This window comes from Bos mutus, chromosome 27 (genome assembly GCF_027580195.1).
Source record: "Bos mutus isolate GX-2022 chromosome 27, NWIPB_WYAK_1.1, whole genome shotgun sequence".
Classification (NCBI taxonomy): Eukaryota; Metazoa; Chordata; class Mammalia; order Artiodactyla; family Bovidae; genus Bos; species Bos mutus.
The window spans coordinates 11038535-11064032 of NC_091643.1; the positions used below are offsets into that span (position 1 = coordinate 11038535).

At 37.9% G+C, this 25498-nt stretch overlaps 1 protein-coding gene across 1 annotated transcript in view; it reads right to left on the minus strand.

The window, feature by feature from the left end:
- LOC102268068 (disintegrin and metalloproteinase domain-containing protein 5-like) overlaps positions 1 to 25498 on the minus strand; it is a 112184-nt gene that overhangs the window by 37335 nt on the left and 49351 nt on the right. Inside the window, exons 7-11 of the mRNA XM_070364107.1 lie at positions 23853 to 24048; positions 18699 to 18789; positions 17861 to 18080; positions 2711 to 2797; positions 1918 to 2029 (exon numbers count right to left, since the gene is read on the minus strand). Of these exons, the coding sequence (XP_070220208.1) occupies positions 1918 to 2029; positions 2711 to 2797; positions 17861 to 18080; positions 18699 to 18789; positions 23853 to 24048 (706 nt within the window). The remainder of the gene's footprint in view (positions 1 to 1917; positions 2030 to 2710; positions 2798 to 17860; positions 18081 to 18698; positions 18790 to 23852; positions 24049 to 25498) is intronic.

A 25498-nucleotide genomic window follows, 5' to 3' on the forward strand; every position in this document is an offset into this window, starting at 1 on the left:
TCAAAAGAGCTGACTGACAGAGAGGTGGCCTATCAGACCAAGCCTGTAGCATCAAAGTCATTGAACATGTTTGGAGAGCTGCAAAATATTAATAGTTTTTCCAAGCCTGAAAACCTGCTTTATCTAGTAAAGAAAACCCTTAGTATCCTATGCTCGACTGCTTTTGTCAAGATACTTAGCATAATGCCCTTACAATGAACTGATACAATTCAGTAAATCTGGGCTTGTTAAAACAAAGCTTCAAGTCAAAATGAATTTTACATTTGATTCTATTCCACTTTGCTACCACTTAAAAGAAGGATACCTTAAAGGCTGCAAGCAGTTCAGAAAAGTATAACTGGAGAATAAAACAAAAAATATGTGTGACTGTATTGTGGCACTGAAAGAAGCATGTCAATGTTATTTTCATTAAATATGAGGGTATCTTTAATTATTCCTGTTACATTTTTATTCTTTCTCCTTTCTAAAAATCTTACATTTATGTATTTTAAGAAAATAGAAGATAGCCATGCAAAACTTAAATATCTAGTACAGGGCTTTTAAAAAGAGGTAAAGTAAATTGCTTGGAGAAGGCAATGGCACCGCACTCCAGTACTCTTGCCTGGAAAATCCCACGGACGGAGGAGCCTGGTAGGCTGCAGTCCATGGGGTCGCGAAGAATCGGACACGACTGAGCGACTTCACTTTCACTTTTCACTTTTCATGCATTGGAGAAGGAAATGGCAACCCACTCCAGTATTCTTGCCTGGAGAATCCCAGGGATGGCGGAGCCTGGTGGGCTGCCCTCTATGGGGTCTCACAGAGTCGGACACGACTGAAGTGACTTAGCAGCAGCAGCAGCAACAAAGTAAATTGCTGTATTATAGAATACATTATATTCTCATTATAAAGTATTGGTTTTGTTCATATATTGTTACTTTTAATTGGTTTTTCTATAAACTACTATTGATCAGCAATTAGTTCTATTGCTGTTTCACTTAAATAATAGCAATTTATATAACAACCTGGAGAAGGAAATGGCAATCCACCCCGGTACTCTTGCCTGGAAAATCCCATGGACAGAGAAGCCTGATAAGCTACAGTCCATGGGGCTGCAAAGAGTCAGACACAACTGAGCGACTTCACTTCACTTATATAACAAAAGTACACAATATAGAATAATATCAAATTTGAAATAAATACTGATTTTTTCTAAATATTTATGTGAAAATAATAATATATATCGTTGCTTGTTACATGTTAAATGATTATATTTCCTTTTTTTTTTTTTTTTCGTCTACACACAGTCTGATATATCTGTATTTTAATTGTCTAAGAAGTTACTCCCCTATGTATGCCTCCCCTTGGTATTCAAGCTGCATATAAGCCTGCCCAGGAGTTCATCATTTATTTGACCCAAAAGGAAAAGGGGTGAAGGTGGACAGACATCCTCTTCTGAAATCAGGAATATCCTCCAGTTGTTCCCAGTCTCATCCAGACCTACTTGATCTCAAAACAATACTCAGGAACCCTAGGGGTGGGGATAGTCTCAAGGTAAAATTTTAAACTTTATGTTGGAGCCCCTACAATGTAAGAGGAAGGAGTGGCCTGAAAGATGACAATGATGACTTAACACCATTTCAAACCAAGCATATGTGAGACAATCCAAAGTGAATAATCTAGATTAACTGATCAAATTAGGTACACTGTAATTTCTTCTTTTCAAATTTCCTACCACTAGGTACAATTTTTGTTAGTAAACAATATCAACAGTGATATAGAAGGAGTACAAACTTAAAACTGTCTTAGTTTTTTAAAATCTTATGAGTAAATTAAAACCATATTTGTTGACATCAGTTGCTTTGCAATGTGGCTTGGAACCTAAACTTCATTTTCTTACGTATTGCCTTAGATTAACAAAGTTTTAAAGACACTAACCAGCTTTGTGCTGGTGTCCATCATCAACACTTCCAAACGCTTCTGGAAGTGGCTTGCAGTTAGGAGGCGCAAACCCCATCGAACAATGGCAATGGTTTAAATTGTTGCATACCTGGAATAATTAGAAAATAGAACAATTTTTATGTACAAAGTTGGTTTTCCGTAGAGACCAATAAATATTCTATACTTACTGAACAGAGAATTTATCTTAAATATATAAATTCAACAAATTGTCACAAATTTTACCTTGAAATTTCCTATATTGTAGAAAGTATATCTGGCTTCTGTTGCCAAATCATTTTTAAAAATTCTTTCAACTCTCCACACAACCAGACCAAGATATTATCAATCATCAATAACATGGCACTAATTATCATTTACTTCCTAACTTCACAGAAAAATCTGGACACTAAATTAATGAACAAGACACTTCTAATGACCTTATTTACCAGTTCCTGCCTTTTCTCTGTAAAAATAAGATCATTTTGGTTAAATGGTAAACACAGTACCTATAGCATATCCAGCCCACATATTTACCAATCATTTTATATGTCCAGAATCATCTTAAATGTTTCTACATCTTCTCTAATAAACAGTTTGGCAATATTTCTCAAGAAAGTAAGATTGAAGCTGTAAGTTATATACTGTTAAATCACACCAAGCAGCATGAAGATGATAAAAAATTACTCAGAACGTTTATTTAAATCTCCAAACTCTTGACTAAATTGTTCAAAGTATGTTACTTAAAATCACTGAAATTACTTAAATTACTTTAAAAACTGAAATTACTTACTCCTTTTGAATTACAATGAACAGCATTACTGCATATTGTAGTATTGATTTGGTATTTAACCTCTACACAGGAAAAGTTCAAACAATACTAAAACAAAGCAAAGAAATTGAAAAACAAATTCAGTCAAACTATCAAATTAGACTGTGCATATAGATAATACATGAGAAAAAAATCAAGGACTCATATTACCAACAATTGTCATAAAAATTCAAAACATAAAGTTATAATTGTCACAGCATTGAAATAAATATGAAATAAACTATGTGCCTTCATACTGTAAAAGTATAGTCATGTAAGAAGTTGAAAGTTTCATTTTCTTGCCATCTAGCACCAGAAGTCCTCTTAGAAAGAAAAATATCCAGAAAAATAATCTGGTTAGTCCTTTGAGTTTAATCATTATGTGAGGAGCATTTAAAAAAATACCCTTGGCTGTACCTGACACCATTATATCAAGATCTCTGTGGGCAGAGTTTAGACGATTACCATGAGCAGTTAGGGCTGAGAAATTTCACATGGGAGGTTGAGATAATAAAATCACGGGTATGAGGAGCAAATGAGGCATGTTACTATTCCATGTGGAGGAAAAAATGAGGAGAAAAGCAAAGCACATATAACAGGAAACTATATGAGGTAATAGAATGATGAGAGACTCTCATGAGAGAGATGGCTAAATGGCCTTCTAAGAAAAGGAATGTTTAATGTGTACGTTTATATTGCCTTAATTCATGGCATTAAATTATGCGACCTTTTCCAATTACTCAGAATTTTTCAATAAAATCAATAGTTTACAAAAGAGTTTTGTTCTTCGTTGAGTTTTGCTTTTGGATCGTAATAACAACAGGGTAGACAGAAAGAGGGGATCAGAACTCAGAAATAGAGATTGGAGCTAATGTCATTTAGATTTCAAGAGGAGAGAGACCTCAGATCTTGTATGTATCTGTATGTTTTCTTTTTCTTTTTTTTAATTTTACACTATTGTATTGGTTTTGCCATATATCAACATGAATCCACCACAGGTATACATGTGTTCCCCATCCTGAACCCTCCTCCCTCTTCGCTCCCCATACCATCCCTCTGGGTCGTCCCAGTGCACCAGCCCCAAGCATCCAGTATCGTGCATCGAACCTGGACTGGCGACTCGTTTCATACATGATAGTATACATGTTTCAATGCCATTCTCCCAAATCTCCCCACCCTCTCCCTCTCCCACAGAGTCCATAAGACTATTCTATACATCAGTGTCTCTTTTGCTGTCTCGTATACAGGGTTATTGTTACCATATTTCTAAATTCCATATATGTGTGTTAGTATACTGTATTGGTGTTTTTCTTTCTGGCTTACTTCACTCTATATAATAGGCTCCAGTTTCATCCACCTCATTAGAACTGATTCAAATGTATTCTTTTTAATGGCTGAGTAATACTCCATTGTGTATATGTACCACAGCTTTCTTTATCCATTCATCTGCTGATGGACATCTGGGTTGCTTCCATGTCCTGGCTATTATAAACAGTGCTGCGATGAACATTGGGGTACTCATGTCTCTTTCAATTCTGGTTTCCTCAGTGTGTATGCCCAGCAGTGGGATTGCTGGATCATAAGGCAGTTCTATTTCCAGTTTTTTAAGGAATCTCCACACTGTTCTGCATAGTGGCTGCACTAGTTTGCATTCCCACCAACAGTGTAAGAGGGTTCCCTTTCTCCACACCCTCTCCAACATTTATTATTTGTAGACTTTTGGATCACAGCCATTCTGACTGGTGTGAAATGGTACCTCACAGTGGTTTTGATTTGCATTTCTCTGATAATGAGTGATGTTGAGCATCTTTTCAGGTGTTTGTTCGCTATCTGTATGTCTACTTTGGAGAAATGTCTATTTAGTTCTTTGGCCCATTTTTTGACTGGGTCATTTATTTTTCTGGAGTTGAGCTGTAGGAGTTGCTTGTATATTTTTGAGATTAGTTGTTTGTCAGTTGCTTCATTTGCTATTATTTTCTCCCATTCTGAAGGCTGTCTTTTCACCTTGCTTATAGTTTCCTTTGTTGTGCAGAAGCTTTTAAGTTTAATTAGGTCCCATTTGTTTATTTTTGCTTTTATTTCCAATATTCTGGGAGGTGGGTCATAGAGGATCCTGCTGTGATGTATGTCGGAGAGTGTTTTGCCTATGTTCTCCTCTAGGAGTTTTATAGTTTCTGGTCTTACATTTAGATCTTTAATCCATTTTGAGTTTATTTTTGTATATGGTGTTAGACAATGGCACCCCACTCCAGTACTCTTGCCTGGAAAATCCCATGGATGGAGGAGCCTGGTGGGCTGCAGTCCATGGGGTCGCTAAGAGTCGGACATGACTCAGCGACTTCACTTTCACTTTTCACTTTCATGCATTGGAGAAGGAAATGGCAACCCATCCAGTGTTCTTGCCTGGAGAATCCCAGGGACAGAGGAGCCTGGTGGGCTGCCGTCTCTGGGGGCGCACAGAGTCGGACACGACTGAAGTGACTTAGCAGTAGCAGCATGGTGTTAGAAAGTGTTCTAGTTTAATTCTTTTACAAGTAGTTGACCAGTTTTCCCAGCACCACTTGTTAAAGAGATTGTCTTTAATCCATTGTATATTCTGGCCTCCTTTGTCAAAGATAAGGTATCCATAGGTGTGTGGATTTACCTCTGGGCTTTCTATTTTGTTCCATTGATCTATATTTCTGTCTTTGTGCCAGTACCATACTGTCTTGATGACTGTGGCTTTGTAGTAGAGCCTGAAGTCAGGCAGGTTGATTCCTTCAGTTCCATTCTTCTTTCTCAAGATTGCTTTGGCTATTCGAGGTTTTTTGTATTTCCATATAAATTGTGAAATTATTTGTTCTAGCTCTGTGAAGAATACTGTTGGTAGCTTGATAGGGATTGCATTGAATCTATAAATTGCTTTGGGTAGTATACTCATTTTCACTATATTGATTCTTCCAATCCATGAACATGGTATATTTCTCCATCTATTAGTGTCCTCTTTGATTTCTTCAAATAAGCAAGATGTGACAGATACTATGATATTATCAAAAAGTATTATATAAAAGTAAATTTGAATTTACTAGAGACTAGAGACTAGAGACTCTCTTTCAAAAATATGTACATTAATTTTCCAGTGTAGCTCTTAGAATTAATAATTTCTAGGATAAATTAGAACCTTAAACTGTTGTTGGATATATTGTTTATAGAACTTTCTGAAAACATTCTATAATTATAGAATTATATTATTGTTATAGATATAAAACAATTACATTATTGTTAATACTGTTTGCTTATTCTTATGTATAACATACATGATAACTATATGTATTGTACTATAGCAGAATATAATATTGTACTAATATTATTCAATTAAAACATTCATCTACCAATCAGAAAAAAAATCAAGAGTTGACCACAATAAGTTAAAAATTAATATAAATTTAGATATTCTACAGAAACAATCAATACAATTAAAGAAAGTTTTTCCAAAAACAATCCATCAGTTCAGTTCAGTTCAGTTCAGTCGCTCAGTCATGTCCAATTCTTTGCGACCCCATGAATTGCAGCACGCCAGGCCTCCCTGTCCATGACCAATTCCTGGAGTTCACTCAGACTCATGTCCATCGAGTCGGTGATGCAATCCAGCCATTTCATCCTCTGTCGTCCCCTTCTCCTCCTGCCCCCTATCCCTCCCAGCATCAGAGTCTTTTCCAATGAGTCAACTCTTCGCATGAGGTGGCCAAAGTACTAGAGTTTCACCTTTAGCATCATTCCTTCCAATGAACACCCAGGACTGATCTCCTTTAGAATGGACTGGTTGGATCTCCTTGCAGTCCAAGGGACTCTTAAGAGTTCTCCAACACCACAGTTCAAAAGCATCAATTCTTCGGCACTCAGCTTTCTTCACAGTTCAACTCTCACATCCACACATGACGACTGGAAAAACCAGAGCCTTGACTAGACAAACCTTTGTTGGCAAAGTAATGTCTCTGCTTTTCAATATGCCATCTAGGTTGGTCATAACTTTCCTTCCAAGGAGTAAGCGTCTTCTAATTTCATGGCTGCAGTTACCATCAGCAGTGATTTTGGAGCCCCCAAAAATAAAGTCTGACACTGTTTCCACTGTTTCCCCATCTATTTCCTATGAAGTGATGGGACCAGATGCCATGATCTTAGTTATCTGAATGTTGAGCTTTAAGTCAACTTTTTCACTCTCCTCTTTCACCTTCACCAAGAGGCTCTTTAGTTCCTCTTCACCTTCTGCCATAAGGGTGGTGTCATCTGCATATCTGAGGTTATTGATATTTCTCCCGACAATCTTGATTCCAGCTTGTGCTTCTTCCAGCCCAGCATGTCTCATGATGTACTCTGCATATAAGTTAAATAAGCAGGGTGACAGTATGCATCCTTGATGTACTCCTATTCCTATTTGGAACCAGTGTGCTGTTCCATGTCCAGTTCTAACTGTTGCTTCCTGACCTGCATACAGGTTTCTCTAGAAGCAGGTCAGGTGGTCTGGTATTTCCATCTCTTTCAGAATTTTCCACAGTTTATTGTGATCCACACAGTCAAAGGCTTTGGCATAGTCAATAAAGCAGAAATAAATGTTTTTCTGGAACTCTCTTGCTTTTTCGATGATCTAGCGGATGTTGGCAATTTTATCTCTGGTTCCTCTGCCTTGGACTCCCTTAGAAGAAATGGAGTAGCCATCATGGTCAACAAAAGAGTCCAAAATGCAGTACTTGGATGCAATCTCTAAAACAACAGAATGATCTCTGTTCATTTCCAAGGCAAACCATTCAATATCACAGTAATCCAAGTCTATGCCCCAACCAGTAATGCTGAAGAAGCTGAAGTTGAACAGTTCTATGAAGACCTACAAAACCTTTTACAACTAACACCCAAAAAATATGTCCTTTTTATATTGGAATGCAAAAGTAGGAAGTCAAGAAACACCTGGGGTAACAGGCAAATTTGGCCTTGGAATACTGAATGAAGCAGACTAATAGAGTTTTGCCAAGAGAATGCACTGGTCATAGCAAACACCCTCTTCCAACAACACAAGAGAAGACTCTACACATGGACATCACCAGATGGTCAACACCAAAATCAGATTGATTATATTCTTTGCAGTCAAAGATGGAGAAGCTAGCTCTATACAGTCAGCAAAAACAAGACCGGGAGCTGACTGTGGCTCAGATCATGAACTCCTTATTGTCGAATTCAGACTTAAATTGAAGAAAGTAGGGAAAACCACTAGACCATTCAGGCATGACCTAAATCAAATCCCTTATGATTATACAGTGGAAGTAGAAATAGATTTAAGGGGCTATATCTGATAGAATGCCTGGTGAACTATGGACAGAGGTTTGTGACATTGTACAGGAGACAGGGATCAAGACCATCCCCATGGAAAAGAAATGCAAAAAAGCAAAATGGCTGTCTGGGGAGGCCTTACAAATAGCTGTGAAAAGAAGAGAAGCAAAAAGCAAAGGAGAAAAGGAAAGATATAAGCATCTGAATGCAGAGTTCCAAAGAATAGCAAGGAGAGATAAGAAAGCCTTCCTCAGGGATCAATGCAAAGAAATAGAGGAAAACAACAGAATGGGAAAGACTAGAGATCTCTTCAAGAAAATCAGAGATACCAAGGGAACATTTCATGCAAAGATGGGCTCGATAAAGGACAGAAATGGTATGGACCTAACAGAAGCAGAAGATATTAAGAAGAGATGGCAAGAATACACAGAAGAACTGTACAAAAAAGATCTTCATGACCGAGATAATCACAGTGGTATGTTCACTCACTTAGAGCCAGACATCCTGGAATGTGAAGTCCAGTGGGCCTTAGGAAGCATCACTACGAACAAAGCTAGTGGAGGTGATGGAATTCCAGTTGAGCTATTTCAAATCCTGAAAGATGATGCTGTGAAAGTGCTGCACTCGATATGCCAGCAAATTTGGAAAACTCAGCAGTGGCCACAGGGCTGGAAAAGGTCAGTTTTCATTCCAATCCCAAAGAAAGACAATGCCAAAGAATGCTCGAACTACCACACAGTTGCACTCATCTCACACGCTAGTTAAGTAATGCTCAAAATTCTCCAAGCCAGGCTTCAGCAATACATGAACAGTGAACTTCTAGATGTTCAAGCTAGTTTTAGAAAAGGCAGAGGAACCAGAGATCAAACAATCCATACGACAAAAATTTTGTTCAAATAATATGTTACTCAATCCAAACTAGTATTCACAAGAGATCTTCAAATGCTAGTTAAAAATTTACTCCCTACAGTGCATGCAAAAACACTTGATTATACATTACACAACATAAAAAATGATCTGTATAAAATTTACTTAAAAGTAATGTTGCTGTTTAAAAGAGATATCAGTTCAGTTCAGTTCAGTTGCTCAGTCGTGTCCAACTCTTTGCGACCCCATGAATTGCAGCACGCCAGGCCTCCCTGTCCATCACCAACTCCCGCAGTTCACTCAGACTCAGATGGCTGCAATCCAGCCAGCTCATCCTCTGTTGTCCCCTTCTCCTCCTGCCCCCAATCCCTCCCAGCATCAGAGTCTTTTCCAATGAGTCAACTCTTCGCATGAGGTGGCCAAAGTACTGGAGTTTCAGCTTTAGCATCATTCCTTCCAAAGAAATCCCAGGGCTGATCTCCTTCAGAATGGACTGGTTGGATCTCCTTGCAGTCCAAGGGACTCTCAAGAGTCTTCTCCAACACCAGATCATTAAAAACAAATATTGGTGCAATTTTGCTTAATAAACCTGTTAAAATTGTCCACAACTTGTAAATAGAGACAATGGGAGAACTACACTCACCCCAAAGTCATTTCTGAACATTCATTAAAGGAAACACAAAGATTAATTATTTAAAGGAATGCATTTTCCATAACTTGCTAGTCACTACTGATAAGAGCCTAGATTTTGGAAGTTACATGATAACACAGATTTTGTCTGGCAAATATATAAATGAGTTTTGTCTGACTGAAAAGATAATCCCCAAATTATGGTTTTACTGCTCTATAGGACATTAGCAGATTTTACTTTAAACCTAGCAGTTGTATTTCAGCAGTCTTTTGCCCAATGGCTCTAAATATGTAGTCCTTCAAACACTCTTTGAACTTGTTCCTTCATTACTGTGTTTGATAGGTGCTCAAATTTGAATTTGTATAAAAGCTATGTTTTTAACATTTCTGAAAGTCTTCAAGCCCCCAGTGAACTACCTAAGTAGTTTGCCATAGTCAAATTTCTTTGCCCAACAAAAGTTCCCTTTAAGCTATTTAAGTATGGACATGTATTTCCTTATATGCACATGCCTTGTAGGGTAATTTACAAGTGGCATCAAAGATTTACTTTGGCTCACTCTCCATTTCTCTTGAGTTTTCTTTTCCTTCTCAGTTTGGTTTTGAGTTGTTTTGATACCATTTCTGATTCTTAACCAGTCAGTAAGTCTGCCCATGATATATGCTGTGCTGTGCTTAGTTGCTCAGTCCTGTCTGATGCTTTGTGATCCCATGGACTGTAGCCCTCCAAGCTCCTCTGTTCATGGGGATTCTCCAGGCAAGAATACTGAAATGCATTGCCATGCCCTCCTCCAGGGGATCGTCCCATCCCAGGGATCGAACCCAGGTCTCCTGCATTGCAGATGAATTCTTTACCAGCTGAGCTACCAAGGAAGCCCACCCATGATATATACATGTGTGTGTATATATATATATATATATATATATATATATATATATATATATTTGTGAATTTATAAATATTTAAATATTTGTGAATATATAAATATATATGTGAATGTTTATGTATATGCATATACATGTGTATACACATACAATTTTACTTATTTTACATATTACAGAATGGCTATACCTTTGGGTTATATAAATTGTTTATTTTTACCACTTTAAAAAGAAAATGAGTGTGACTTCAAGGAACCGTATAATGTGTGTATAAGTTTTTAGGCTGCTAACTAGCTTCTGTATGAGAGGTAGTAATTAATTATCTACCTCTCACTTCTTTCTGAAATATGCCTTAACTGGGTTAAAATTATAATTATACAGTTGGGACATATTAGTAGCAATAATGGCAGAAGACAACCATCTCAGGGTAATGGGTTGTGTAATTGCTTTTCAAAAGACAAACTAGCTTTTTTGATATTTGGCAAAACTAATACAATTATGTAAAGTTTAAAAATAAAATAAAATTTAAAAAAAAAAAAAAGACAAACTAGTTTTATCTTAATGTTATATCTGATTATTTCAGAATATAAAAGAAGATAGCCAAAGTCAAGATTTAAATGAATACAGAATATTATATTTTGTGCAAAGTAACCTTTATTTTGTTTATAATACCTGTAATCAAAAAAATAATGAGTCTGAAAAATTTTAGTAACAACTGTTCAGTTTTGATGGGATCAATCATAAGATAATTTTAGAATGTGCCTGTGAATACTGTAGAGCCTGACTGAGGATGAGATGGTTGGATGGCATCACCAACTCAATGCACATGGGTTTGGGTATACTCCAGCAGCTGGTGTCTACCAGGGAAGCCTGGAGTGCTGCGGTTCATGGGGTCACAAAGAGTTGGACACGATTGAACGAACTGAACTGAACTGAATACTGTATTGATGTAAATTTAGAATTTGGATTTTTAAGAATTGTATACCTAGAAATTGGTTGTGAAGTATTTAATTTGCTCTTAATAGAGGTCGTCGTCATCATGAAGTCACTCAGTCGTGTCCGACTCTTTGTGACCCCATGGACTGTAGCCCACCAGGCTCCTCCATCCATGGAATTTTCTAGGAATAGAGGCAGTACAATTTTTCTTTATTTCTGTAATTCACCTAAATGGGAGAGATTCAGTAGTTCACCAAAATAATTTTCTGGCTTTGTATCATGTAAATGGTTATTTTTAAAACTTCCACATATTTTTGAAAGAGCTAAAGTTCTGTATAATTTTACTACACTCACCTATTGATATGGGAGCCCTTGCATTGTCACTCTGGTTAACAGGGAGCTAAGCAAATTTTACTATATACCAATAATCTTTTTAATTAAGTGACCATACCACCTTGGGCAACTGTGGTGATTTTTATCTTACCAGTTCTGAGTCTAAAGTCAAAAAAATTGGGGGGTCATTTTTTTAATACTTAAAACTATTTTTGAAATTTCTGAGATTGCAAACAGAAAGTAACAGATTTGACCTCCTATCTCATAAATAGAAGAATGCTAGAAATACTTAAATTTGTTTGGTATTCTCCATTATTTATTTATTTTTGTAAGATACTAAATTTTTAATGAAAATGCATCACACTGTAAGGGCTTTTTACAAAACAACAGAAACTATTGTTCCTAACTGCAACTGAGAAGAATTTTATATCTTTATTTTTTAATTCATTTTAAAATTTAAGTATAGCTAATTTACAATGTTGTGTTAGCTTCAGGTGTACAACAAAGTAATTCAGATGTGTATATATATATTCTTTTTCCTCTGGTGTAGGAAATGGCAACCCACTTCAGTATTCTTGCCTGGAAAAACCCATGGACAGAGGAGCCTGGTGGGATGCAGTCCATGGGGACAGAAAGAGTCAAACAAGATTGAGCACACATGCAATGATGATTCTTTTACAGATTCTTTTGTATTATATGTTACTGCAACACACTGAATATAGACCCCTGTGGTATACAGTAGACTGTTGTTATATACCTATTTTATACATAGTAATGTATATCTTAACTCCAAACTCCTAATTTATGATAGTCTCCATTACTTCTCAGTTAAATAGCAATGTAGGAGCTGCATAGGATGACAGTACGGAGATTCCTTAAAAAACTAGGAATAAAACCGCCATATGACCCAACAATCCCACTCCTAGGTATATACCCTGAGGAAACCAAAATTGAAAGAGACACATGTATCCCATTGTTCATTGCAGCACTATTTACAACAGCCAGAATATGGAAGCAACCTAGATGTCCATCGACAGATGAATGGATAAAGAAGTTGTGGTACATATACACAATGGAATATTACTCAGCCATAAAAAGGAACACATTTGAGTCAGTTCTAATGAGGTGGATGAACCTAGAACCTATTATACAGAGTAAAGTGAGTCAGAAAGAGAAAAATAAATACCATATTCTAACACATATATATGGAATCTAGAAAAATGGTACTGAAGAACTTATTTGCAGGGCAACAATGAAGAAACAGTCATAGAGAACAGACTTATGGACATGGGGAGAAGGAAGGAGAGGATGAGATGTATGGAAAGAGTAACATGGAAACTTACATTACCATATGTAAAACAGATAGCCAATGGGAATTTGCTGTATGGCTCATGAAACTCAAACAGGGCTCTGTATCAACATAGAGGGGTGGGATGGGGAGGGAGGTTCAAAAGGGAAGAGATATATATATACCTATGGCTGATTCATATTGAGGTTTGACAGAAAACAGCACAATTCTGTAAGCAATCATCCTTCAATAAAAAATAAATAAATTTTTTAAAAAGAGGTGCATAGGATGAACTGTCAAAGAAATTCAGCCAGCCTTCCCTAGGTTAATTTTAAATGTTATTAATATAAGCAAAACTATTGGTCTCAGCATATATTGTATATGTTACAAGAATGAATTGAAAGCTCATAGAAAATCAAGTTCATTTCTCTCCATAATATTCTCTTATCCTTAAGAGAAACTTTGATCAAACACTTAATCAACAGTTATCACACTCCTGTGCTCCAATAAGAGATTTTGTTTTTCTCCATTTTCATACTATTGGTGACTCTAATAAATTAACCATTCAAACTTCATAAGCTTTTGATCAACTGGTAGTTTGTGCTTTCAGATACAGGATAGAAACTAAGTCTTCACTGACATGTAGAAAGGATCCTATAAGGTATTCTAAACTATTTGAATTTAAGAATTAGACTCATAGGTACAGGATATGGAACTTAAGCTGACACTGATTAGACAATTTCACTATGGTGTGAATTAGATATATTATATGGCTGAATCAGAATTTACTGGAATCCTTTATATCCAAAAATAAAATGCCATACAAAAGCAAACTGCTAACTCAAGATCCAGAGAGTAAAAATTAATTATTCAGGGATAAATTAAATAATGAGAAAAATTAATTGTGGTTATGCTTTTCTGATGATAAATGAGAAAGCTTTTCTTTTTCCTTCAGTTCATTTCAATTCAGTTCAGTCACTCAGTCATGTCCAACTCTTTGTGACCCCACGAATTGCAGCACACCAGGCCTCCCTGTCCATCACCAGCTCCTGGAGTTCACTCAAACTCACATCCATCGAGTCAGTGATGCCATCCAACCATCTCATCCTCTGTCGTCCCCTTCTCCTGCCCCCAATCCCTCCCAGCATCAGAGTCTTTTCCAATGAGTCAACTCTCTGCATGAGGTGGCCAAAGTACTGGAGTTTCAGCTTTAGCATCATTCCTTCCAAAGAACACCCAGGACTGATCTTTAGAATGGACTGGTTGAATCTCCTTGCAGTCCAAGGGACTCTCAAGAATCTTCTCCAACACCACAGTTCAAAAGCATCAATTCTTAGGTGTGCAGCTTTCTTCACAGTCCAACTCTCACATCCATACATGACTAATGGAAAAACCTTAGCCTTGATGCATTTCTATTCTTCACTTCATTAGCTATATGCTTTTATAAACTGAAATGAAACATTTTAAACTAGTAACTGGCTCCACATGTCTCTTAAAATTCAGAAACAAAACTTTTACTGTTTCTTCACTTTTAATGGCAATGTAATTATTTATACTCTTGATAATGGTCCACACTTATTGTCCTGCAAGATTCCCAGGTGGCTCAATGGTTAAAAAAAAAAAATCCACCTGCCAAGGCAGGAGACACAGCATACATAGACTCTATCCCTGAGTTCCTGAGTAGGGAAGCTCTCCTGGAGGAGGAAATGGAGACCCACTCCAGTATTCTTATCTGGAATACTAACCCATGGACAGAGGAGTCTGTGGGGTCGCAGAAGTGTCTGATACAATTGACTGAGTACACACACAATAAATAACTAGAAAACTAGACTTAAGTGTGCTACTGCAGAAGAGCAGAGAAGTACCTGCAGAAAGAATGAAGAGACTGGGCCAAAGTGGAAAGGATGCTCAGTTGTGAATGTGTCTGGTACTGAAAGTAAACTCTGATGCTGTAAACAACAATATCACATGGGAACATGGAATATTAGGTCCATGAATCAAGATAAATTGGACATGGTCAAGCAGGAAATGACAAGAGTACACATCAACACTTTAGAAATCAGTGAACTAAAACAGATGGGAAAGTGCAAATTTCATTGAGATGATCATTATATCTACTATTGTGGGCAAGAATCCCTTAGAAGAAATGGAGGAGCCCTCATAGTCAACAAAAGAATCTGAAATGCAGTACTTGAATGAAATCTCAAAAATGACAGAATGATCTGTTTGTTTCCAAGGAAAAACACTGAACTTCACAGTAATACAAGTCTATGTCCAGCTAATAATGCCGAAGGAAGTTGAACAGTTCTATGAAGATGTACAAGACGTCTAGAACTAACATCAAAAAAAGATGTCCTTTTCATTATAGCAGACTGGAATGCAAAAGGAGGAATCAAGAGATACCTTCAGTAACAGGCAAGTTTTGGCCTTAGAGTACAAAATGAAGCACAGCAAAGGCCAATACACTGGTCACAGCAAACATCCTCTTCCTACAAGAGACAAGTCTACACATGAACATCACTAAATGGTCAATACCAAAATCAGATTAATTATATTCTTTGCAGCCAAAGAAGTGAAGCTCTATACAATCAGGAAAAAACAAGACCTGGAGCTGATTGTGGCTTGGATCATGAGCTCCTTAGTGCAAAATTTAGGCTGAAATTGAAGAAAGAAGGGAAAACCACTAGGCCACTCAGGCATGACCTAAATCAAATCCATTATGATTATACAGTGGAGGTGATAAAACAGATTCAAGGTATTAGGTCTGTTAGATAGAATGCCTGAAGAACTATGGATGGAGGTTCATAACACTGTACAGGAGGCAGTGACAAAAAACATCCCCAAGAGAAAGAAATGAAAGAAGTCAAATGGTGTCTGAGGAGGCCCTACAAATAGCTGAGAAAAGAAAAGAAGCAAAAGGCAAAGAAGAAAAGGAGAGATATACTCAACTGAATGCAGACTTCCCGAGAATAACAAGGAGAGAAAAGAAAGGCTTCTTAAGTGAACAATGCAAAGAAATAGAGGAAAACAGTAGAATGGGAAAGACTAAAGATCTCTTCAAGAACATTAAGAGATATGAAAGAAACATCTCATGTAAAGATGCACACAACAAAAGACAGAAACAGCAAGGAAGTAACAGAAGCAGAAGAAATTATGAAGAGGTAGCAAGAAAACATAGAAGAACTATACGAAAAAGATCATAGTAAACTGGACAACCATGATGGTGGGTTCACTCACCTAGAGCCAGACATCCAGAAGTGTGAAGTCAAGTAGGCATTAAGAAGCATTACTACAAACAAAGCTAGTGGAGGTGATGGAATTCCACCTGAGCTATTTCAAATCCTAAAAGATGATGCTTTTAAAGCGCTGCACTCAATATGCCAGCAAATGTGGACAACTCAGCAGTGGCCACAGGTTTGGAAAAGGTCAATTTTCATTCCAATCCCAAAGAAGGGCAATACTAACGAATGTTCAAACTACCGTACAATTCTTCGCATTTCACATGCTAGCAAGGCAATGCTCAAAATCCTTCAAGCTAGGCTTCAACAGTATGTGAATTGACAACTTCAAGATGTACAAGCTGAATTTAGGAAAGGCAGAGGAACCAGAGATCAAATTACTAACATCCACTGGATCATAGAAAAAGCAAGAGAGTTCCCGAAAAACATCTAGCTCTTCTTTAATGACTATGCCAAAACCTTTGGCTTGTGGATCACAACAAACTGTGGAAAACTTTTAAAGAAATAGGAATAACAGACAACCTTACCTGCCTCCTGAGAAATCTGTATGCAGGTCAGGAAGCAACAGTTAGAACTGGACATGGAACAACAGACTGGTTCCAAATTGGGAAAGGAGTACATCAAGGCTGTATATTGTCACCCTGCTTATTTAACTTATATGCAGAGTACATCAAGTGAAATGCCCGGCTGGATGAAGCAGAAGCTGGAACCAAGATTGCTGAGAGAAATATCATAGCTCAGATACACAGATGACATCACCCTTATGGCAGAAAGTGAAGAAAAACTAAAGAGCCTCTTGATGAAAGTGAAAGAGGAGACGGAAAAAGTTGGCTTAAAACTCAACATTCAGCAAACTAAGATCATGTCATCCAGTCCGATCATTTCATGGCAAATAGATGGGGAAACAGTGAAAACAGTGACAGACTTTATTTTTGGCAGCTCCAAAATCACTGCAGATCATGACCGCAGCCATGAAATTAAAAGACTCTTGTTCCTTGTAAGAAAAGTTATGACCAACCTAGACAGCATATAAAAAAGCAGAGACATTACTTTGCTGACAAAGGTCCGTCTAGTCAAAGCTATGGTTTTTCCAGTAGTCATGTATGTATGTAGAGTTGGACTATAAAGAAAGCTGAGCACAAAAGAATTGACACTTTTGAACTGTGGTGTTGAAGGAGACTCTTGAGAGTCCCTTGTACTGTACGGAGACCCAACCAGTCCATCCTAAAGGAAATCAGTCTTGAATACTCATTGGAAGGACTGATCCTGAAGCTGAAGCTACAGTCCTTTGGCCACCTGATGCGAAAAACTGACTCATTGGAAAAGACCCTGATGCTGAGGAAAATTGAAGGTGGGAGGAGAAGGGGATGACAGAGGATGAGATGGTTGAATAGCATCACCGACTCGATGGACATAAGTAAGCTCTGGGAGTTGGTGATTGACAGGGGAGCTTGGCATGCTGCAGTCTATAGGATCACCAAGAGTGGGACACGATTAAGTGACTGAACTGAATGAACTGTGCACTTACCATGAACGACTTTTATGATAAATGATACCTCTATAAGGCTATTTTTAAAAGCATTGGTTGGTATATTGTCAAAATCAGCATAAGTATAAAATATAATTGTTAAAACACTTAAAATTTTTACTTCTAATTACCATTTCAGGACCACATATAGTGCCATCTTCTACAAATGTTTCATCTCTGTCTTCAGGTTTTTGAACTGTGGTAAATGTGTCTCTAGGTAACTTCTCAGCATTCAGAAATGCTGATGCACATATTTCATCTCGTACATGCGTATAGATCACAGATAAATTTGGTTGTGATACTAAAGTTTTATATGGCCAGGCACAAACTAATTTTCCGCACAATGTGTGACTAAAAGCATAAAGAAGGGAAAAAAACTCTTATTATTTACAGAAATAAAGTAGATTGCTGATACAGCTAACTTTAAAAAGTATTTTGATAATTTAAATCCAAATTTCAAATGTTTTCTCTAAGTAAATTTTAGGAGCATATCAATTCATGTATGATGTGGCTCTCTGTGTTTTGTGAGGAAATGTAGCAAGGGAAAAATGAACTATTTTTGCAATCTGACAGCCCTGATCTGTTCTATATTAGCTTCTGAAATTTGAGCAAGTGATTACAGGTGTTCCATATTTTTCATTAGTAAAATGGAATAAATGATTCTAACTACAAACATTTGATATATACAAACATACATTTAAATACATAGTATAAATATAAGTATATATAAAGGACTTCACACAATGACTACCTCATCCCGTCAATAGACATGATTTTTATCATCACTGATATAACATTATAGCTATTGGACATATGTTATCTGTAGGAAGTAGGTAGTATTGTTCAGCTCAGATCATAAAACAGAGAAAACCTGTTATAAAATGGCATCTTAGTTTGTACATGTATTCCAGAATCTTAGCAATATACAAGCTATATTCCAAACAAAATTATAATTTTCTAAATACATACCTAAACAAACAAAAACCCCTGCCACAGTTTCCATATCTATCTCCTCTTGCATTTATTTCGTCAAAACAAGCAAATGGAGCACCTCTAGCCCCTAAAAGAAAAAAGAAATTGTACAGAAAAGGTTGACTGAATTATTATGACCCAAATAACCACGTTGGTATGATCACTCACTTAGAGCCAGATATCCTGTTGTGTGAATTCAAGTGGGTCTTAGGAAGCATTACCACAAACAAAGTTAATGGAGGTGATGGAATTCCAGCTGAACTATTTTAAATCCTAAAAAGATGATGCTGAGAAAGTGCTACACTCAATATGCCAGCAAATTTGGAAAACTCAGCAGTGGCCACAGGTCTGGAAAAGGTCAGTTTTCATTCCAATCCCAAAGAAAGGCAATGCCAAAGAATGCTCAAACTACCGCACAATTGTTCTCATTTCACACACTAGCAAGGTAATGCTCAAAATCCTTCAAACTAGGATTCAAAATCCTTCAAACTAGTATGTGAACCGAGAACTTTCAGATGTACAAGTTGAATTTAGAAAAGGCAGAGGAACCAGAGATCAAATTGCCAACATCCACTGTATCACAGAAAAAGCAAGAGAATTCCAGAAAAACATCTAGTTCTGCTTCATTGACTATGTTAAAGCCTTTCACTGTGTGGATCACAGCAAAATGCGGAAATTCTGAAAGAGGTGGGAATATCAGACCACCTTACCTGCCTCCTGCAAAACCTGTATACAGGTCAAGAAACAATAGTTAGAACTGGACACGGAACAACAGACTGGTTCCAAATTGGGAAAGGAGTACATCCAGGCTATATACTGTCACCCTGCTTATTTTAACTTATATGCAGAGTACATCATGTGAAATGCCAGACTGGATGAAGCAGAAGCTGGAATCAAGATTGAAGGGAGAAATATCAATAACCTCAGATATGCAGATGACACCACTCTAACAGCAGAAAGCAAATAAGAACTAAAGAGCCTCTTGATGAAGATGAAAGAGGACAGTGAAAAAGCTGGCTTAAAATTCAACATTCAAAAATCTAAGATTTTAGCATCCAGTCCCATCACTTCATGGTAAACAGATGGGGAAAAATTGGCAACAATGCCAGACTTTATTTTCTTGGGCTCCAAAATCACTGCGGAGAGTGACTGAACTCATGAAATTAAAAGACAGTTGATCCTTGGAAGAAAAGCTATGACAACCCTACACAACATATTAAAAAAAAAAAAAACAGAGACATCATGTTGCCAACAAAGGTCCATATGGCCAAAGCTATGGTACTTCTAGTAGTCATGTGTGGATGTGAGAGCTGAACCATAAAGAAGGTTGAGCGCTGAAGAACTGATGCTTTTGAACTATTGTGCTGGAGAAGAGTCTTGAGAGTCCCTTGGACAGCTAGGAGACCAAGCCAGTCAATCCTAAAGGAAATCAACCCTGAATATTCATTGGAAGGCCTGATGCTGAAGTTGAAGCTCCAATAGTTTGACCACCTGATGCGACGAGCCGACTCACTGGAAAAGACTCTGGTGCTGGGAAAGACTAAGGGCAAGAGGAGAAGGGGGCACAGAGGATGAAATGCATCCCTGACTCAATGTACATGAGTTTAAGCTAACTCAAAAATGAAGGACAGGGAAACCTGGCGTGCTGCAGTCCATGGGGTTGCAAAGTGTTGGACATGACTGAGCAACTGAAGAGCAACAACAACACATACAAGGCAAATCTGAAGCAATTTTCAAGGTAGACGATGGGTGCCCATGGGAGTTTTTAGCACAGTTTAGACGCCAACCTGAAGAGGGTGAGCTAGGATGAAGAATACATTAAAAAGAGTTGTCATAGGACCATACTATGAATTATCCCATGTGAGGAACCATTGCTAGCCTATTAGTTTCCTGGGGCTGCTGTAACAAAGCATCAAAAACTAGGTGGCATAAAATAACAGAAATTTGTTTTCTCACAGTTCTTGAGACTAAAGTCGGAAGCTAGGATGTGGGCAGGGCTGTCCTCTCTCTGAAGTCTCTAGAGGAGAATGTTCCTTGTCTTTTCTAGCTTCTGACGTTTACTGGCAATCCCTGGAATTCCTTGGCTTATTGATGTATCATTCCAGTCACCTGGCCATCTTCTCACTTTGTTTATAGATTGCTTCCCCTCTGTGGAATGCCTAAATTTCCCCTTTTATAAGGGCACCAGTCTAATGACCTCACTTTCACTGGATTATCTCTGTACAGACTCCATTTACAAATAAACCCATATTTGAGCTACTGGGGATATTAGGACTTACTGAAATAAATTTCTAGGCCCAAGATGGAGCCATTCCTGGTGGATGCCAGGTCAGCAAACCAAAACATAGATAACTTTCACGGCCCTATAAATACTCCCCTTGACCAGAAACACAGTATATCCAGCCAGCCAAACCCAACCACCAAGAATCTGTAATGATTTCTTTGTTCTAAATAAGGTCTGATATGCAATTCCAGTCAATTGGTGGAAGCTAAATACTTTTCCTTTATTCCCTGATTGCCTTCTTTTATGCAAGCTCACAGTCCTGTTTCCTTGTTTCATAGTTCTCTGGACTCCTGAGAGGGGAGATCGTCTGCTTCATGAAGCAAAAAAATAAAATTTGCTTCAGTTCAATTCAGTCGCTCAGTCGTGTCCGACTCTTTGCGACCCCATGAATCGCAGCACGCCAGGCCTCCCTGTCCATCACCAACTCCTGGAGTTCACTCAGACTCACGTCCATCGAGTCAGTGATGCCATCCAGCCGTCTCATCCTCTGTCGTCCCCTTCTCCTCCTGCCCCCAATCCCTCCAAGCATCAGAGTCTTTTCCAATGAGTCAACTCTTCGCATGAGGTGGCCAAAGTACTGGAGTTTCAGCTTTAGCATCATTCCTTCCAAAGAAACCCCAGGGCTGGTCTCCTTTAGAATGGACTGGTTGGATCTCCTTGCAGTCCAAGGGACTCTCAAGAGTCTTCTCCAACACCACAGTTCAAAAGCATCAATTCTTTGGCACTCAGCCTTCTTCACAGTCCAACTGTCACATCCATACATGACCACAGGGAAAACCATAGCCTTGACTAGACGGACCTTTGTTGGCAAAGTAATGTCTCTGCTTTTGAATATGCTATCTAGGTTGGTCATAACTTTTCTTCCAAGGAGTAAGTAAAGTGTCTTTTAATTTCATGGCTACAATCACCATCTGCAGTGATTTTGGAGCCCAGAAAAATAAAGTCTGACACTGTTTCCACTGTTTCCCCATCTACTTGCCATGAAGTGATGGGACAAGATGCCATGATCTTCGTTTTCTGAATGTCGAGTTTTAAGCCAATATTTTCACTCTCCTCTTTCACTTTCAACAAAAGGCTTTTTAGTTCCTCTTCACTTTCTTAGATCAGTTAAATTGTACTCTTTGAATATTTTAACAGACTTAACATATCATTTTGTTAATCTTCCATAACAGGAAGATTCTCATCAATCTTATTCCATGTACTTCAAGGTTTAATAGAGTTCATTCCGATATTGTCATCATTTTGTTTACCTCTTTTCATTTTTCATTTTATGCATTTTGTCTTTTACAGAATTTTCATGACTGTTTTAATGAAAGCTTGGAAGAGTCATCCTGCAGCTGGTGTCCAGAGATCATTTTGAACCATGTTGTTGCTCTGCTCTCTTGAATGTATTAATATAGTGCATGGTGATTTGGCAGTTTCTCTTCACATTTTTAGGAAAATATTTAGAGGAAAAATAAAAATCAGCTAAAGTAGAAGTCAAACAATGAGCTGATGAGGTGGATCATAAGCTCAAACTTCTACATAAGTCCCACATTCCGTGTATCTCCTAGGGGTTCTGCTTCTCTGATCAAACTGTGACTGACGCAGTTGACAGAGGAAACAGCAGTTCAAGCTCTGAAAATCAGCATGAATTTTTTGTTTTTAGAACCGACCCATCAAAAAACTGAACCATGTATGATTCTGAAGGATAATTTGATATATCACAGAAAATAGATAAAGCATCAGAAATGATACGATCCAAAGCTGTGTTTCAGCCAGCTTTTGCTGGATAGCTGTTTCTCTTCTGTATCTGACCTAACAGTCGATGATCTGCTTCAACTGAACCATTTGTCATTGACTATAAACTTGTTCTGCTTTTGTTGCAGACACCACATAACAAAGTAATGATTAATAAATATTCAAGTGGACAGAAGTACTGAAGAGACATTTTCCCAAAAGGGAAATGTGAATGGCCATCAAGTGCATGAATAGATGTCAAAGAGAGAAATGCAAATAAAACAACAATATCACCTGGTCAGAATGGCTATCATCAAAAAGAACATGAATAACACATACTGGAGAGAATGTGAATAAAGGAATCCTCATACACTGTCGGCAGGAATGTAAATTGGCGGAGCCACTGTGGAAAACATTGTGAGTGTGTAAGTTGCTTCAGTTATATCCGACTCTGTGACCCCATGGACTGTAGCCCACCAGGCTCCTCTGTCCATGGGATTCTCTGGCCAGAATACTGGAGTGGGTTGCCATTTCCTCCTCCTGAAGCTTTTTCTCAGAATCAAGAAAATTTTACTTCCTTTAACATTAATATACACTGGGCCTATACATAGCATGGGCTTCCCAGGTGGCGCTGGTGGTAGAGAACCTGCCTGCACAATGCATCTAGATCTAACAGACATGGGTTCGATCCCTGGGTTGGGAAGATCCCCTGGAAGAGGGCACGACAACCCACTGCAGTATTCTTGCCTGGAGAATCCCATGCAAAGAGGAGCCTGGTGGGTTATGGTCCATCAGTTCAGTTCAGTTCAGTCACTCAGTCGTGCCCGACTCTTTGCAACCCCATGAACCAGTGCGGCATGCCAGGCCTCCCTGTCCATCATCAACTCCCAGAGTTTATCCAAACTCATGTCCATTGAGTTGGTAATGCCATCTAACCATCTCATCCTCTGTTGTCCCCTTCTCCTCCTGCCTTCAATCCATATGGTCCACAGGGTCGCAAAAAGAGTCAGATTCAACTGAAGCAACTCAGCACATACATACATACTATACACTTATTTTAAAATTACACTTACATTTTTTATAGCATTAAATAACACCATTTGGGATAATCAGAATTTAGAAACTACAAGGAAAACTGTGGTCATTACCTTCTCCAATTAATCTGCTACAGTGTTTGTTAGTAGACCTACACCGTCCGTCATAACAGAAGGCATCACCCGACGCGCAAGGCTCTCCATTACGTGCGTAAGTGTCAGGCACACACATTGATTCATTCCCAGTACAAAATTCTACAAAGTCACATTCATCAGCTGCTTCTCTGCAAGGTGTATTAACTGGTTTTATCTGGAGAAAAAAAGAAACATAAGAAAAAATTATACATCAATGATACCCAAGTAGTTTTCTTTCTCTTCAGGCTTGAAATTTCCACCCATTTTTACCCCAGTAGCTAAGAGCAATGAGCCAACCGTCTTCATGTTAACTGTGTAAGTGCTGCACAGACATTTAGGTGATTGAATTTACTATGCATAAAGGAGTGGGTGTTGATGGTGTGAGATATGAGAAACTGAACGGTAAGGAGACTACAATAATTATTAAAAAGTAAGAAAGTAGAGATAAGGAACGATTATAAAAATTACTTTCAACTCACTAAGAATATACGCAACACGTGCAACCTCTGGCTTCTCCATACACCATCCATAAGCAGAAAATAAGCAACCGTTCACAAAACAATAAATATGCTTCATAAACATTTAGAAAAAAGTTTGAAGGACACACAAGAGAAGGTTTGTTTTACATACCACATTGAAAACAACTATAAAAAATGACTTGCCCAATTATATATCTCTAATCTCTTCAGTGCTTACTATTAGCTCATAGCTTCAGGGTACCCTTTATGCATATCTACTTTTGCAAACAAATATCTAAATACCACCACGGCAAAGCCTTTTATTCAGCCCAAGCCCCAATACCCTCATGGCTATCATCAGTATCTTACACAACTAAGTCAAAATTTTTCCAGCTTCAAGGTCCTAGTTGTTGTTCAGTCACTCAGTTGTGTCCGATTCTTTGGGACTCCATCCGTGGACTGAAGCCCCAGCTTATATAACATTTACTGCCACACCTCACAAAGAGAGTTTCTGGATACTTCTCTTATTGTCAACAAGTATCCACTACCTGCAGCAAATCTGACACAAGTTCTCCAAGGGATGGGTGGGAAGACAAAACACAATACTTGTGTTGCCTAAGCTTACAGAGTTAACATTCAAATCAAAACCAATAATTAAAATTGTTTCTAAAAGAAACACATATAAATATAATGAGAAGGTATTTTATTTGCTTTTTCAGAATGCAGATTTTTTTTACATATGTGTATAATTGGCAATCTTCCTTTTCTTCTAATTTCTTTTATCATTAAAACTTTATTGCATAGAAAGTACAGAGATTTTCCTTATAACCCCTGCTGCACACAACCAAGTACATGATGCGTTTTTTGCAGTTGACGACCTTACACTGACACATCATAATCACTCAAACTCCATGTATATTAGAGCTCTTTCCTGCTGTTTCACATGCTAGGTGGAGATAAGTGAGCACTTGCAGTGCCCTAACGTCCTTCATGCTCTTCCTATTCATCTCTTCCTCCGTGCCTGACAACTACTGATCTTCTCACTGTCTCTAGAATTTTCCTTTTCCAGAATGTCATATAGTTGGAATCATACAGTACATAGGTTTATTAGAAGGGCTTATTTCACCTAACTTCTTTTTCAGTATTTAAATACCCAGTTCCTCAAAA